At 42.0% G+C, this 17,310-nt stretch overlaps 2 protein-coding genes across 2 annotated transcripts in view; both read left to right on the top strand.

Annotated features, from left to right (window-relative positions):
• CCDC112 (coiled-coil domain containing 112) overlaps positions 1 to 9,916 on the top strand; it is a 31,055-nt gene extending 21,139 nt beyond the window's left edge. The window contains exons 5-10 of the mRNA XM_030316786.1: positions 327 to 402; positions 815 to 1,205; positions 6,018 to 6,431; positions 7,156 to 7,251; positions 8,975 to 9,093; positions 9,310 to 9,916. Of these exons, the coding sequence (XP_030172646.1) occupies positions 327 to 402; positions 815 to 1,205; positions 6,018 to 6,431; positions 7,156 to 7,251; positions 8,975 to 9,093; positions 9,310 to 9,352 (1,139 nt within the window). The 3' untranslated portion in view covers positions 9,353 to 9,916. The remainder of the gene's footprint in view (positions 1 to 326; positions 403 to 814; positions 1,206 to 6,017; positions 6,432 to 7,155; positions 7,252 to 8,974; positions 9,094 to 9,309) is intronic.
• A 3,940-nt stretch (positions 9,917 to 13,856) lies between these two features.
• The window catches only part of PGGT1B (protein geranylgeranyltransferase type I subunit beta), a 72,273-nt gene continuing 68,819 nt past the window's right edge, over positions 13,857 to 17,310 (top strand). The window contains exon 1 of the mRNA XM_030316777.2: positions 13,857 to 14,021. Within this exon, the coding sequence (XP_030172637.1) occupies positions 13,882 to 14,021 (140 nt within the window). The 5' untranslated portion in view covers positions 13,857 to 13,881. The remainder of the gene's footprint in view (positions 14,022 to 17,310) is intronic.

Genomic DNA, 17,310 nt, shown 5'->3' with positions numbered 1-17,310 from the left:
GGTGTGACATTCCCTTTTCTGCCAACATTTAATTCTTAGTCATATTAAAATATGACATAACAGGAGTGCCTGGGTGGCTCAGTCGGTTAAGCGTCCGACTTTGGCTCAGGTCATGTTCTCACGGCTTGTGGGTTCGAGCCCCGCGTCAGGCTCTGTGCTGACAGCTTGGAGCCTAGAGCCTGCTTCGGATTCTGTGTCTCCCTGTCTCTCTGCCCCTCCCCTGCTTGAGCTCTGTCTCTGTCTCCTTCAAAATAAATAAACATTAAAAAAAATTTTTTTTAAGATATGACATAACAGTTTTTTCATGTTTTTTTGTTTTTTTACAGTTGTTGAAAAGCTCAGAGAAATGATGGAAGAAATTGAAAATGCAATTAATACTTTCAAGGAAGAGCAGAGATTGATGTATGTTTCAAACTCATTTTAATATAAAATGATTGACATTTATGTTTCACTGCCTCTCAATAGGTTGTTCACAAATCATTTTATTGTTCTGTATTTAATACTGGTCTTACACAAAAGCAGTATAACACCTCTCTTCTTTTGTTTTAGGTTTCAGACTGCTTTTTATGTTTAAACTGAATTTTCATTTATATTCGGACAAGATAATGTCCCAAATAAGAATTTGAATTATGTTTTTTGTTTTTTGTTTTTTTTACTCTGAGGAAACTCTTTTGAGGCTTATAATGTTAATAATTCTAAGTGGAGACGATGACACGGAAAGAGTCAGGAATAATGAAATTTGAGGGCAGAAAAGGAAAGGTTCATATGGATTGGTTTGTATCTTATTATTGACAATTTACCTTTAAAATTGTAGGTATGAAGAGCTTATTAAAGAAGAGAAAACAACCAATAATGAGCTGAGTGCCATATCAAGAAAAATCGACACCTGGGCTTTGGGTCATTCAGGAGCAGAACGTGCTTGCAGGGCAGCGTCAGGCAAGGTTCCTGTAGACAAAATGACGCCAGGCACCCTTCCGGAAGAAGTGGTAGATTTTGAAAACTTCCTTCAGCAGACAGGAGGGCGACAGGGGGGCTGGGACGACTATGACCACCAGAACTTTGTAAAGGTGAGAAACAAACATAAAGGGAAGCCGGCGTTTATGGGAGAGGTTCTCGAAAACCTTCCTGCAAGAACACAGGATGAAGTTCAGCAGCATGAGAAATGGTATCAAACCTTTCTGGCCCTGGAAGAAAGAAAAAAAGAGGTAAGAATCATTACAAGAGCTGTCATCTGTTGTATGTTGCTGTCTTCTAGGCACTGTGCTACGTAAACTCTTTGACACTGTCTAGTCGTTAATGTTACAGCCTTTCCGGGAAGTGTGTTTAGAGTCCCCTCCCCCCACTCTTTTCAAAGAGAAACGGAGGCCGCGAGAAGGTAAACGTTTTACCCAGCCAGTGAAGTACAGTTGTATTTCCTCAAGGCCAGACACTTCTACCCCAAGAAATAAAACAGCGGTCCAGAAAACTTCGGACTGTGGGCAGAACCCTCTGTGTGCACCTGAAATGTGGGAAATCCAGAGCTGTTTTAGGCTTTTGGTAGAAGTCATCTTACCACCAAGGCCAGATTGTTGTCAATAGAAAATAAAGAGGCAGTAGGAAAAAAAAGTGTCTTTGATTCTTTTTTTTTCAACGTTTATTTATTTTTGGGACAGAGAGAGACAGAGCATGAACAGGGGAGGGGCAGAGAGAGAAGGAGACACAGAATCGGAAACAAGCTCCAGGCTCTGAGCCATCAGCCCAGAGCCTGACGCGGGGCTCGAACTCACAGACCGCGAGATCGTGACCTGGCTGAAGTCGGATGCTTAACCGACTGCGCCACCCAGGCGCCCCATAAAAGTGTCTTTGATTCTTAAAAGTTTCTTTGAGTTTTGGAGCTTAAGCCTCATTGCCTATTTTATTTTATTTTACTTTATTTTATTTTACTTTACTTTACTTTACTTTACTTTATTTTATTTTATTTTATTTTATTTTATTTTATTTTATTTTATTTTATTTTATTTTATTTTATTTTATTTTATTTTATTGTTTTAGATAGAGAATGTGAGCAGGGGAGAGGGGCAGAGAGAGGGAAAGAGAGAGAGAGAATCCTAAGCTGCCTTCCACGCTCAGCACAGGGCCCAACGTGGGGCTCAATCTCGTAAACCATGAAATCATGACCTGAGCTGAAATCAAGAGTTGGACGAGCCACCCAGGCGCCCCCTCATTGCTTATTTTAAAAGACTCAAAAGTTTGGCTACCCAGAGGAAAGGGTAACTCTTAATGGTAGCAAATACCTGACAAGTTGCATTTTCACAATAATGTTATTTTGGCTTTGGTTTAAATCAGGACTTCTCAATCTTGGCACTGTTACTATTTGGGCTGGAGAATTCTTTGTTGTCCTGTGCGTTGTAGATGGTTGGCAGAATCCGTGGCCTCCACCCTCAAGGTGCCATTAACACTCCCTTAGTTGTGATCATCAAAAATGTCTCCAGACATTGCCAAATGCCCACTGGAGGGCAAAAATTGCCCCTGGTTGATGGTCGAGGTCTGAGTCACTTTTTTGTGGACTTCAGCTATAATAAACGTCATCTAGGTTGGTTGGACAGCAAAGGTATGACTGTTCAACAGATGACATACCTAAGGAGCATTAAAGAAATGTTGATTCCATGTTTAAAGTTGTTTTTTTTTAATGTTTATTCTTGAGAGAAAGAGAGAGAGAGAGAGTGAGAGCAGGGGAGGGGCAGAGAGAGAGAGGGAGACACAGAATCTGAAGCAGGTTCCAGGCTCCCAGCTGTCCGCACAGAGCCCGACGTGGGGCCTTTGGGGTCGAACCCAGGAACTGGGAGATCATGACCTGAGCCTAAGTCAGATTCGCTTAATGGACTTAGCCACCCAGGCGCCCCTACATGCTTTTAATTTAAAATCTTAAAAGGGGCTTGGGTGGCTCATTCGGTTAAGCATCTGACTTCGGCACAGGTCATGATCTCACGGTTTATGAGTTCGAGCCCTGCGTTGAGCTCTCTGCTGTCAGCATGGAGCTCTCTTCAGATCCTCTGTCCCCCTCTCTCTGCTCCTCCCGTTCTTCCTGTCTTTCTCTCTCTCTCTCAAAAATAGATAAACATAAAAAATATCTTTTAAAAATAAAACCTTAGGGAAAATAACTGGGGTTCATTGTTGTGTTTTTTTCCTTCAAAATAAGTTGAATGTAGGAAAGTTGATATTTGGGACTTTAAGAAAATTTTTTTGAAACAAGTCTTTTTTAAAAATTTGTTTTAAGAGAGAGAGCACATGTGCAAACATGGGAGAGGAGCAAAGAGGGAGAGAGAGAATCCCCAAGCAGGCTCTGTGCTGTCAGCACAGAGCCCAATGAAGGGCTCAATCTCACAAACTGAGATCCTGACCTAAACCGAGATCAGGAGACTCTTAACCGACTGAGCCACCCAGGCGCCCCTGAAACAAGCCATTTTAAAAACCTCAAAATAACAAGCTATTAAAAATTATTTGGGCCTTTTTCCCAAGATACTGAAAACATGGGGTCCCTGGACCAGCAAAGTCAGCGTTACCTGGGGACTTGTTAGAACTCATAGGGCCCTAACCCCAGACCTAATCTGAACTCGGGGTGTGGGACCAGCAGTCTGTGTTGTCACAAGGCCACTTGGCTGTGCTGTTACGAGCTAACGTTTGAGAGCCATCTCTCCAGGGAAGGGAGCAGACACAGTGCTTCTTGTCATAAAGGTAAACCACTGGGATTCTAGCTGGCTCTTCTTCCCAGCCGCTCTGTATCCTGGTGTTTGGTGACAGCCTGAATGCAGGAGTGAGACGGGTGGAGTATGCAAGTTGAGGGGCCATTTACTAAAGCAGGACATGGTGGAGGAGAAGAGAGAAGCTTGGGGGAGAGCGTCAGGAATGTAGTTTAAACTCTACTGAGTTTAAGATGATATGTGGGAAATTTTCCATTTGTTTCTCCCACGTCCCTTCACATGTCCCGTGTTTTGCCCCAATGAAGATACTTACTTTCAGACGTGCCCTGAACCTTCTGGCCTGAGTACCCTTGTTTGTCCTATTCTCTCTTTCTAGACCCTCCCTTCTTTGTTTTCCCCTTCACCGCCAGCCTCTCAAAACCCGCCCAGATCAGGTGTTACTTCCCACTTGCCCACTCACACACAGGAGGCCCCCTCAGGATCCACAGACACCTTGTGTATACCTCTTTTATGATGTGCAAGGGCACGTTCTGTGTTCTGGTGTGTTTGCACCTACCTCATCTAGAGCAGTGCTTGATCCAGGGACTGGCTGGGTTTGTAAAGTGTTAACTGGTTTCCAGTAGGATAAAGCGATTGCACTAGAACCGTCTACTCAGTAAGCACACTGTTTGGTTCAGTTCCCTTTTTTTCCAAAGAAAACTTTCTTGTTGAAAAAAGCAATGCATTGATCTACATTCTGGCATGAATTCCCGATACGTTTGTGGGCCTGCACTTTGAGTAACTACGTACAAAGTGGCATTTGCTATTGTTTTAATCGTCCATGGCTCCGATCACTTTGCCTCGCGTATGGTACATATACCACAGAGATTTATTTAATGAATGAGTGATACACCATGAGAAAAGATGAAGAAATGGTTTCCTGATTTGAGGGCAAAAAATTCAGTAGATGTATCTTTTATGGCTGCCAGAAGGCCGCTAGAATTTTCAATAATATTTATGTACCCATATGTAATGCAGTGAAGCGATTTTACTTTTTTTCTTCACACCTCTGAATCATTATGTGCCAGGCACTGACTCACTTCATCTTCATGACAACCCTATTTACAACAGGAGCAACACGAGGACAGAGAAGTTTAGTGACTCATCCAAGTTCACACCTACTAAATGGCAGAACCAGGGTTTGGTCCCAAATAGCCTGGCTTCAGACCTCATGCTCTCAACCAGCCCATTTTTATTTTTATTTTTTTATAAAGTTTATTAATTTATTACTTGTGAGAGACAGAGAGAGACAGGGAGACACAGAATCCAAAGCAGGCTCCAGGCTCTGAGGTGTCAGCACAGAGCCTGATGCAGGGTTCGAACCCATGAACCATGAAATCATGACCTGAGCCGAAGTCAGATGTTCAACCAACTGAGCCACCAGGTGCCCCTCAACCAGCCCTTTTTTAATTCCTCTTCTGATATTTGACCAGAGAAAGGTCACTCAGAAAGTATTCCAAGCCTAGAAAGAGGATTTGGAAACAGAGCAAGATAATTGGAGGAAACAGATGTTCCCCATGAACACACAAGCAAAGGAGGTAAAGGGGAGAAGGATACCTGATGAGGTACAGTCCATGTGAACCTGGGGATTCAGACAGGAGGAGGAAGGCCAAAAGGATAAACCACTATTCACTGTTCAAAAGATACATTCATTTTTTATAAAACATAAGTAGAAAATTGCATTTGCACAGGGGAAAAAAAAAGCTTTAAAACCTAAGGAAATGGCATTCTGCAATCAATATTCTTTCTAGAAAGATGGATTTGACATTGCATTTTTTTAAAGTTTATTTATTTTGAGAGAGAGAGCATGCCAGCATGAGCAGGGAAGGGGCAGAGAGAGAGGGAGAGAGAGAATGCCAAGCAGGCTCTGCTGTGTCAGCACAGAGCCCGATGTGGGGCTCAATCTCACAACGGTGAGATCATGACCTGAGTTCAAATCAAGAGTTGGATGCTTAACCGACTGAGCCACCCAGGCTCTCTGAGGTTGCATTTTAAAGTGCTCTTGGTTAGAGGTGCCTGGGTGGCTCAGTCGGTTAAGCATCCGACTTCGGCTCAGGTCATGATCTCGCAGTTGGTGAGCTTGAGACCCACATCAGGCTCTGTGCTGACAGCTCGAATCCTGGAGCCTGCTCCGGAATCTACCTCTCTCTCTCTCTCTCTCTCTCTCTCTCTCTCTCTTTCTCTCTCTCTTTGCTCCTGCTCTCTCAAAAATAAATAAATGTTAAAAAAAATTTTTTTAAAGAGTGCTCTTGGTTATTAAAAAAGTTTTTCTCTTGCTATCTTTTTTATATCACTTAGTCTATTCAGAACTGGAAAACCAAAAAGCAGCAAAAGAAGGAGGAAATTTTTAAGTTAAAGGAAAAGGCAGAGAACATATCTCTGCTCTTTCACAATAAAAAAGATAATCAAAAGCGAAAAGAGGAACAAAGAAAGAAGCAGAAATTGGCAGTCGAAGCTTGGAAAAAGCAGAAAAGTATAGAAATGTCAGTGAGACGTGCCTCCCAGGTGAAAGAAGAAGAGGAAGAGAAAGAGAAGAAGCGACAGAAAGAGCACCAGCGCCAGTTTAAACTAAAATTACTACTGGAAAGTTACACCCAGCAGAAGAAGGAACAGGAAGAATTTCTGAGACTGGAAAAGGAGATTAGGGAAAAGACGGAAAAGGCAGAAAAAAGGAAAATGGCTGCTGAGGAGATTTCCAGGTTTCAAGAGAGAGTGAGTAAATAGGGGTCCTGAATCCGGTTTCTTTCTTTTTTTTTTTTTTTTTTAAGTGTATTTATTTATTTTGAGGGGCAGAGGGAGAGAGAACACATGCGTGAGAGCAGGGGAGTGGCAGAGAGAGGAGGAGAGAGAATCCTAAGCAGGCTCCATGCCCCGCACGGAGCTCTACACAGGGCTCGATCCCACGAACCGTGGGATCACGACCTGAGCCGAAATCAAGAGTCGGACGATCAACCGACTGAGCCACCCAGGTGGCCCCCTGGATCTTTGATGCTGCACGTAGAGGTGTTACTTCCAGATTGAGGTCAGCGAATATTGAGTGCTTCTCACATGCCAGGCCCGTACCCAGCATTCACATAAGCCAAATGAGAAAGCCGTGCTCCCTAATTTGTAGCAATTATAGTCTCTTGGGAAAGGGAGACGTTCAAGTGGGAGGCTGCAGCGGAAGGGGGTTAATTCCAATACGTGGGGTTTATTAAGAGAGAGCAGAGTGCGGTGCTGGAGGTGTGGCCTGGGCACTTGAGGCATTAGATAGGCAGCAAGGGAAGCATTCGTAGCTGTGTCAGACCGAAGGTGATGCTGCAGTGGAGTCTTGAAAGAGAAGAAAGGGGGGAATCCTTCCTGGCAGAGGGAACAGCATCTATGCTGCTTTGAAACAAATTCCGATCAACTTTGTTTTCTTAATGTTATCCTTCTTTTGTTGGTGTGTATTTTTTAGGATTTACATAAACTTGAACTGAAAATTCTAGACAGACAGTCAAAGGAAGAGGAAAAGGCAGAAAAACAAAGAAGACTGGCAAAATTAAAAGAAAAGGTACTGCCTGCTGAGATTTCTTTATTTTTATTGTTACTGTCCTGATTCCTTGATTGGTAAGGATACAAGCATAAAATCTATTTTCTTTAAAAACAATTATTTATTTTGAGAGAAAAAGAGATAGAGTGTGAGTGGGGGAGGGGCAGGGGGAGAGAGAATCCCAAGCAGGTTCTGCGCTGTCAGCGCAGAGCCTGACATGGGGCTCGATCCCACGAACTGTAACATTCTGACCTGAGCCGAATCGAGAGTCAGATGCTCAACTGACTGAGCCACCCAGTGACCCTAAAATCCATTTTCTTTATATTCAGTGCTCCATTTCTGTATCATTTCCTCTAAATTTCATACTTATGTATTTACATGTTACAAAGCACAGCTTAGCACAACTTAGGCAACTGTTGTTTGAATTCTGCCATTTCACATTATAAGCACCTTCTTTTATTTTTTTTTAATTTTTAAAAAAAAATTTTATTTATGTTTTAGACAGAGGGAGACAAAGTGTGAGCAGGGGAGGAGCAGAGAGAGAGGGCACAGAATCCAAAGCAGGCTCCAGGCTCTGAGCTATCAGCACAGAGCCCGACACGGGGCTCGAACTCACGAACCATGAGATCATGACCTGAGCTGAAGTCAGACGCTCAACTGACTGAGCCACCCAGGCACCCCAGAAGCATGTTATTTTCTTTACCCTGAATTAGTTCTCTCTTCCTACTCTTCATTCTGTTTTTCTTATTTTCTGTATATGCCTCTATTTTAGACCAAGTGAGCTAGGCACATGGCTTAATCTCCCTGGTAGGACTCAGAACCACAGATGTTGGTGACTCTCATGGGTAAAATCAAGAACTTCTGGTGGTTATTTGTCCTAAAGTTATTGTCTGTCTATCCCACTATCACACTTGGCTACCTTACATTTCCCTCAGGTTACAAACAGAAAAACTAGAACAACAATGGAAACAGAATAAAATCATTGAACTAGAAAAAAATAAACTAAATTAAGTTTATTAATAGATTGATATAGTCCAGATTTTGTGTTAGCTCTAGAAGCACAATGAGAAGTTTACTGAAAAGGGGGTGCCTGGGTGGCTTGGTTTGTTAAGCTTCCAACTCTTTTTTTTTTTTTTTTTTAATTTTTTTTTTTTTTTAACGTTTATTTATTTTTGGGACAGAGAGAGACAGAGCATGAACGGGGGAGGGGCAGAGAGAGAGGGAGACACAGAATCGGAAACAGGCTCCAGGCTCCGAGCCATCAGCCCAGAGCCCGACGCGGGGCTCGAACTCACGGACCGCGAGATCGTGACCTGGCTGAAGTCGGACGCCTAACCGACTGCGCCACCCAGGCGCCCCAGGCTTCCAACTCTTGATTTCGGCTCAGGGTCATGATCTCATGGTTTCATGAATTCAAGTCCCGCATTGGGCTTGTGCTGACAGCTCGGAGCCTGCTTATGATTCTCTTTCTCTCTCTCTGTCTCTCTCTCTCTCACTCTGCACCCCCCCATCCTGTTTCTGTCTCACAAATAAATAAATAAGCTTTTAAAAAAATAAATAAATAAAATTTTAAAAACAAGTTTATGGTGAAAAGGTTACTAACAGTTTTATTTCTGTTTGGCTAATATTGAGGATGCTTCTTAAAACTGCTTGCTGTTACTAGGGATCTCACCCACTAGTCCAAACTAGTTTGTATAAAAAGTTTATATAAATCAACTGGCATTCATTTTATTTCTGATTATAGGTTGAAAACAACGTTAGTAGAGATCCCTCTAGGCTTTACAGACCTACCAAAGGTTGGGAGGAAAGGACCAAAAAGACAGGACCCACAGGCTCTGGGCTGCTTCTGCAGATTCCACACAGGTAAAAAAGGAGTGAGAGTGGCTGTCCCCTTTATAATAATTTAATAACTACATGTTTATATTTTATGCAATTTCTGTATGTATGCTACATTTTACAGCAAAAAGTTGATCAAGTAAATCCTTATACTTTTTTTAAGTTAGTATTTAGTTAGGATTTTTTTTTTTTTTTTTTTTTTTTAATTTCCTTTGTATTTATAATTGCCCTTCTTCTTTTTAGGGCCATCCCAACCTGGAGACAAGGAATTGAGAAAAGAATATGAGATAATGAAGTTGATACTCAGTTGATGAGAATGTCAACATACTCAGTCATACCAGGAGAGAGTCACTAACCATGTTCTTTCAATAGCCCTAAACCCAGTCAGAGTGATAATTGTGTTGTATGTGAACTGATAGGTATTGACTTTCATGCGGCGTTGTCGTATTTCCTGTTTATACTAAGAGGGTATTTCATGGGTATGCTGGCCTGTTACTGATGTAAAAGTTTCCCCGAATAAGTTGATGTTACAAACATTGCTTCATTTTAATACTCGGAACATTTCAAAGATTCTTTGTTTTCGTCATGGCATAGCAAAATAAACTGGGACAATCATAGGGGAACATTTTTTTTTAAACAAAAATTTTGTAACATTTATAACTTGGAGATGAATCAGCTTAAGTAAGAAAAATGTAAAGGTTTTCCTTTTTTTTTTTTTTTTTTTTTTTGGAAATAAGTTGGTACTTTTCTAAGTTTAACAAATTGGCCGTTTGTTCAGTTACTACATTTTTGTGTAATAAACATTTTGTATTTGTTTGAAGCATGCTTTGTTTTATAGAGAATATTTATTAAAAAAAATATGCCTCCCCTCATATATAACCTGTTATTTGTATTCTCAATATCTTTTTGGTTTCCTTTAGCTATTCCAAATTTGCCTAAAGGGGAAAAAAGCCTTTCTGGACTTCACACATTTATAAAACCTTTGTGTCTTTCACATCTTCCTGGCTGGTGCAGTTTTTTTTACTGCTTCTGTTTGGCTCAAAATATTTGGTGAAAAGATTGAATTTTAACATTTCCAAATTTATGTGCATGAAAACACAACTTAGTTTGACTCAACTTTTCATATTATAAAATCTTAGTTCCTACTTTTAATCAGTTCCTATCATATAGGAATGGTACCATGTCCATGGTAAATGTAGGAAACTCATTGCTTTTAATTTTTCTCTTCGAATATCTTTTTTTTTTTAAGTTTATTTATTTATTTTGAGGGAGACAGAGCGTGAGTAGGGGAGGGGCAGAGAGGGGGATAGAGAATCTCAAGTAGGCTCTGCGCTGTACTGTGCAGAGCCCAATGCTGGGCTCGAACCCATGAAACCGAGAGATTATGACCTGAGCTGAAATCAAGAGTCAGCCACTCAACCGACTGAACCACCCAGGCACTCCTCTTAGAATATCTTTAATTGTAATTTGACATATCTAGGTCATTTGACCTAGAAATTTACTATTAGTAGTGGCCAAAACTTTGTCTTATCTCACAGTTAATAGTCAAAGTAGATGACATCCAAATTTTGGAGACTGAATTCTGATTACACAATTATTGCTGCAAAATGAGAGAAATAACATAAAATATCCTTAATCAGGAATGCCTGTTTTATTTGTAGTCTTTGTTCTCTAGAACTCTTTTTTTTTTTTTTTTTTTTTAATTTTTGGGACAGAGAGAGACAGAGCATGAACAGGGGAGGGGCAGAGAGAGAGGGAGACACAGAATCGGAAACAGCCTCCAGGCTCCGAGCCATCAGCCCAGAGCCCGAAGCGGGGCTCGAACTCACGGACCGCGAGATCGTGACCTGGCTGAAGTCGGACGCTTTAACCGACTGCGCCACCCAGGCGCCCCTAGAACTCTTTTTATTAAATGATTGGAGGCAGTTTAGAAATAAAATATAGACGTGGACAACGGATTTTAAAAACAGAATGGAACTACTACAAGATACCCAAAAGGAAGGTTTCTTATGTATGGTTTTTGAACATGTTGCTTTTTGTTGCACACAAAGGCAGCTCTCCATTTCCTGCATCTAAGGGAAGCATACCAGGTCCTGTGATTCTTATGGCTTTTTGTCTGTTTTTTGGTTTCTTAATAAAAATATGGGATTTTCTTTGACAAAACCAGTCCTTCTGAGTCTAAAATAAGTGAGGGATTTATTATATGGTTCCTTTATATAAAGGATGTAGCATAAACATAATATCTCAGTTACAGGCTCATAGAAGGGCAAAATAAACATTTCTTATACTGGTTTAAAAAAGATAGGAATAAGAAATTTAGAAAAAACCCTAAAGGGAAAATATTAATAAAGCACCCATAATTCTACCACTCCAGGGTAACTTTTTCCAAAAATATACCTGCATATCTTAAAGTAGCTACAAAGAGGGGCACCTGGGTGGTTCAGTCAATTAAGTGTCTGACTCTTGATTTGGGCTCAGGTCGTGATCTCACACTTTCTGAGCTTGAGCCCCGCATCAGGGTCTGCGCTGGCAGCATGGAGCCTGCTTGGGATTCTCTCTCTCCCTCTCTCTCTGCCTTTCTGCTGTGTGTACTCTTTCTCTCTCTCTCAAAATAAACCCTAAAATAAAATAACTAGAGTACATTTTATTTACTATACTAAATTACTTAACATTATGTTACACATACTTTTCTGTTTCTATATATTTCCAACATTATTATTTAATGGCTGAACAATGTTCCATTATATAGATGTTGTATCATTCCTATACTTTGAAAACTTGAGCTAATTATACTTCTTACCTAATCATGTAGAGTGGCATTTTACATGGGGGTTAGATTCTGTGATGCATGCATCAGCAACTTGTGTGGTCAAAATCACCCCCTCAAAAGCCCTTTCCGTACCTAGTAGGCATATGATATTCTCAGTGAGTCCGCCCTCTCTGCATTGGATGAGATTGCTGGTTCTTGAGCTGAGAATCAAATGAAATATTTGGGTTCCCATTAAGGGCCCGGTTGAGTAGGATCATCTTTCAGAGCATTTATAGACTGCATTGTTCGTTCTAGTTAAATGTGTGTGATATGACTCCATTTTGAACATCTTCAGACATGTTTGTAAGTGTGAGAAAAAGATCTCAACTGTAATCACCAAATGAAAACTCCTCTCTGCTGGGCATACCTGGAAACCAAGCAACGGGGCCTATTTGTAAGGAGGCACCCAGAACAGCCCTCTGCCCATACCCAGCCCTCTGTTAATGTAGTTTGTCAGTGAATAAGTAATTACTAGGGCCTAAAATTAGGTGCTTTGGGTTATTGAGTAAGTAGAAGACAATTCCTGCCCACGCAGTACTTATTTTAAGTAGTAGATTTTCTAAGAAAGTGAACAATCAAAATTATATTCAAACTTCTCTTGCTTAGTTGACTGTAAAGAACCTGGGTTCAGGCCTGTCCTTTCGGTGGATTTTTTTTCCCCCCAAGACTGCCTCATGAACTTTTTTTTTTATTTTTATTTTTTAATATTTATTTTTGAGACAGAGAGAGAGAGCATGAACGGGGGAGGGTCAGAGAGAAGGAGACACAGAATCTGAAGCAAGCTCCAGGCTCTGAGCTGTCAGCACAGAGCCTGAGATGGGGCTGGAACTCGCTGGAACTCACCGACCGCGAGACGCGGGTCTAGAATTCACAGAGCATGAGATCATGACCAGAGCCGAAGTCGGAAGCTCAACCGACTAAGCCACCCAGGCGCCCCTTGCCTCATGAACTTTTAAAGGGAATAATACATGATAGAAGCAAATTAAGATCCTCTTTAAAAAAAAAAAAATAGCATCTTATTTCATTTTGTAACATACGGGTAGTTGAACATTTTGTGCTATGGCAAATGGACGCAACATTGCTACTAGATGACACACTGACTCAAGCATGAAGAGTAAAATCTTTTTAAGACTTGCAAAAGAGAGGCATCTGGATGGCTCAGTCCGTTAAGCCTCAGACTTTGGTTCAAGTCATGATCTCACCATTTGTGAGTTTGAGCTCTGCCTGGGGGCTCAGTGCTGACAGCTCAGAGCCTGGAGCCTGCTTCAGATTCTGTGTCTCCCTCTCTCTCTGCCCCTCCCTTCCTTGTTCTCTCCCTTTCTTTCTCAAAAATAAACATTAAAAAAAAAAAAGACTTGAAGCACACACTTAGGAATATGTATCTTCTGTGTATATTGCATTTGTGTGTGTGTGTGTGTGTGTGTATATATATATATATTTTTTTTTTTTTAAAGTGATTCCTGGTATTCTAGAGAGGACTAGGAACGTCTCTGAACCTTTGAAGCGTCTATAATTATTTAAAACACATTCATCTCCACAGATGGATTTGAAGGTTTAGTTTCCCTACCCATTCAGCTTAAAACTGTGACCTTCCAAAAAGGTGTGTTGGCAAATTTATTCTGATCCATCCGTTTTCATATATACCACCCTTTAGGGCCGTGATTTTTCTCAAAGCAAACTAGGAGCTTTGGTTCTTGCACTTCCTCCCAATTATCGAGGATACAAGTTCTGGAAGGATTTGTGGGCTGAATTTTACAAGGCTTAAGAGGGGTCCCCAATCCTGTAGGGCTCGGAAGAGAAAAGGTTGAGTCTAGAGAGAAATCTGAGGGATTAAAGTGCTGCGAAAGACTGTCAACAGCGAGGAAGTTCAACCACAGACCGGGTCAGCTCCCCGCCCCCGGCGCTCGCCCCATCCCCACGCTTCAGCCGCGAGTCGCCCCTCGGGCTTCCTTCACGGCGCTCGCCAACTGCTTCCGGGTCGCGGCGGACGTCGCTTCCGCAGCAGCATGGCGGCCACGGAGGACGAGCGTCCGGCGGGGAGCGGTGAGGGAGAGCGGCTGGATTTCCTGCGAGACCGGCACGTGCGGTTCTTCCAGCGCTGCCTCCAGGTCTTGCCTGAGCGTTATTCTTCGCTCGAGACCAGCAGGTGATTGGTGGCCGTGGTCATCGGGGTGGGGACGGAGCCCGGCCGCAGCGGAAAGGCGCCGCGGAGCCTGCGCCGCCGCCCACCCGGCACTGCCCGGTGCCTCTCCTCTCGGGCGGGTGTGCCGTGGCTCTCCTCCCGCGAGCTACGGCGGGGGGACTGGGGGAGCCGTAAGGCCAGGCCTTGTGGGATCTCCATTTTCCGCCTTTTTTCACTTCCCAACCATTTTTCCGGTCAACTCTGAGCTTCCTTTTTTACTTCCTCTCGTAGGCTGTGAATCGCTTGGCCTCATTACTTCCGAGTGTAAAAGGGAAAAGACAAACCATTTTGTCTCCGTATTTTAGATAGCCTGTCCTGTGCTCCCCTTTCCTGCAAAACGTTATTAACTCTGCACTGAACATCTGTATGGTGTTTGAGGTGTAGGAGCGGCGCAAAGCCTGTAAAGGTTTGAGGAGAAATGAACTTTCCAGGAATTGTAAATAGAAAGATAGGAGAAGGTTGGCGGAAGAGGTGCAGTGTTCCGTAAAGCAGGCTGTGAAAAGTGTATCTGCTGTAGCCTTGTGAGTTGGAGTTGGCTGAGGAGTGTGATTTGGCTGCGGCTAAGAAGCTGTGAATTAGTCATTCAGAGTAAAAGTCTGGGGACGAGGAGAAGGAGGCGGTTTTGCTCTGCACTGCTGGGTTTTGAAGCGAGCCTCCAAAGCTGCCTGGGACGGGCTAAGACAAGAGCAGATTGGTTCTGCTCTCATCTCTCCATATGTTCTGAATTCTGATTCCCTGGTGTATTTTGAACTCTGCATGACTGGGTCAGTTTTGGAAGGTTTACAGATTCCTTCTGCCTACGTGGTCTACAAATTTATTATGATAGGTACTGGAGTACAGCTGAGCAAAACATACAGTTTCGTATAAGAGGCACTAAGTAAGTATTTGTTGAGTTGTGTGAGATGAGCCCTGAAGGACGAACACATTCTTGCTAAAGAAGGAGTGAAGCCTTACGTATATTCCTTTATCCATACATAGGTGTTGATTGGCTAGCAGAGCACATCCCTAGACCTAAATTAAGGTTTTCAAAACTGACTCCATTGACTGAATGATATGGGATGAAACAAATGATATTAATAAATCACATTTTGGGGGGATTAATTTTACGTGAAATTGGGGGTCGCCTGCCTGGCTCAGTCCGTTAAGTGTCCGACTTCGGTTAAGGTCATAATCTCACGATTCATGGGTTCAAACACCACGTTGGGCTCTATGCTGACAGTCGAGAGCCTGGAGCCTGCTTCTGATTCTGTGTCTCCTCTCTCTTCCCCTCCCCCAGTACCGCTCTGTCTCTCAAAAATAAACAAACATTAAAAAAGAAAAAAAAACAAAAATTATGTGAATTTGAAGCATTTGGATAAAAAACCTCTATTGTGACTGTTAAAATTGTAGCTATCATTTTAGGTCTGTGGTTGCATTTTCTAAATGCCAGTGTTTGATTGCTCTATTTAAAATTCCAGCATGGACAAAACCATATATATATACTAGTGCATGTTGGTAAACTGTGTAATGGTGCTCATAGAATAAGTAAAGCTGCAAAAACTGATTAAACTGATTTAACAACTTTAATACAATCTTAAAATCTACATCAGGCATCATATATTAGATAATCATGTATAACGTCCTGGCGCATTAGTTAATATGTCTAATGTTTATCATTTGAGTAGAGTATCATTTCTTGTTTTGTTACAGCACACTTAGTAGCCACATTGAAGATCATCTGTACATAGAAGTTTTTGTATTGATTTTTTAACAGTTTTTCAGTTTTTCTCTTTGCTGATTCACACTCCTGGTTTAGCATTAAGTTCTTCTGTGGTAGGTGTGTGTGATTCATGATTGACTTGAAGATGCTTGTGAAGGGTCTCTGACCTCTTAAGCAAAGGTGACTGGTCACAAAATTTCTACTGATACCAGAGTTTTCAGGTAAAACAATGTGTTGGCTAGGTCACAATTCTTACTCAGTATTGCTATTGTACAAACAATTATTGAGTGCCTGCTGTGTGTCTGGGTACAGGCATACAGTCCGAAACCAGTGCTGGTGGTGGTCCTGTGTTCCTTCTTACTGATAGGTATGAAACGGGACTCTTTGGAAGGCTCTGAACAGGCTAGACATTTAGACACTTACTTTCTGACCCACCATTTTGGCAAAATTCCTTCATTTCCCTGTTTCTTTTAGTCTTAGAAATAGGACTACATTTTAATTTTTCTAATAGCTGTGCCTTTATGAAAATAAAGTATTTGTAGTTTTACCTGTGGCTTTTTTTCATACGAATTTCTGAAAGATGGTAGTTATTAGTTAACTCAGCTGAATATTTAACCTTGGATGGTGAGCTTTGTGCATTAACAGGTTTCTTTTTTGTAAGTGGTTTAGAAAGTTGTTTGGTTGGGAGTTGCTGTTGCCAATTGTATTTGGCTAATGGAAGTTAGGGTAGGGTAGGTTTGTTTTGTTTTGTTTTTTTTAATCAAAGGACTAAATACTGACCATTTTTTGTGTATGTTGTTTTTATGGACCCAGCTGCTCTCCAGGAAGGGTTTAGTCATTTGGTTTTTATTTTAGAAGACCCCACAATCAACCTAGTCTTTCTGTTCACGGGTGCTTCCATATTCCCCTACGTAGCCTGTGATGTAGCTGACTACCAAGTAGCAACCACTCTGCCCTCTCCTTCCCTCCCTTATCTGAAATAAATCACAGTCCAGCAGTGTATCTCTCAGTGTGATGACCGTGGCAGGAGGCTCTGCATTAGTGACATCATAAAATGCTTACAGGGGCGCCCGGGTGGCTCAGTCGGTTAAGCGTCTGACTTCGGCTCAGGTCATGATCTCACAGTCTGTGGGTTCGAGCCCCGCATCGGGCTCTGTGCTGACAGCTCAGAGCCTGGAGCCTGCTTCCGATTCTGTGTCTCCCTCTCTCTCTGCCCCTCCCCTGCTCATGCTCTGTCTCTCTCTGTTGCAAAAATAAATAAAAACATTATAAAAAAAATTTTTTTTAATAAAAATAAAAAAAAATTAAGTAAAATGCTTATAAAAATACACATACCTGGGCCCCTCCCCAGTTCTGCATGGAACTCTGTGTGGGCCCGAGAGTGTGCATTACGACAAGCATCCCTGCTTGCTAAAGTTGGAGACTGTTCACTTGATAGGAGAAACAGATCTACAAACGGATTCTTGTAACAGTGCCTCCCAATCCTTTGGTGCATATAGATCACCTGGGGATCTTGTTAAAATGCAGATTCTGATTGCAGAGGTGTGGGAAGGG

The sequence above is a fragment of the Lynx canadensis genome, chromosome A1 (genome assembly GCF_007474595.2).
Source record: "Lynx canadensis isolate LIC74 chromosome A1, mLynCan4.pri.v2, whole genome shotgun sequence".
NCBI classification, from domain to species: domain Eukaryota; kingdom Metazoa; phylum Chordata; class Mammalia; order Carnivora; family Felidae; genus Lynx; species Lynx canadensis.
This window is presented reverse-complemented; position numbering and strand designations above follow the sequence as displayed.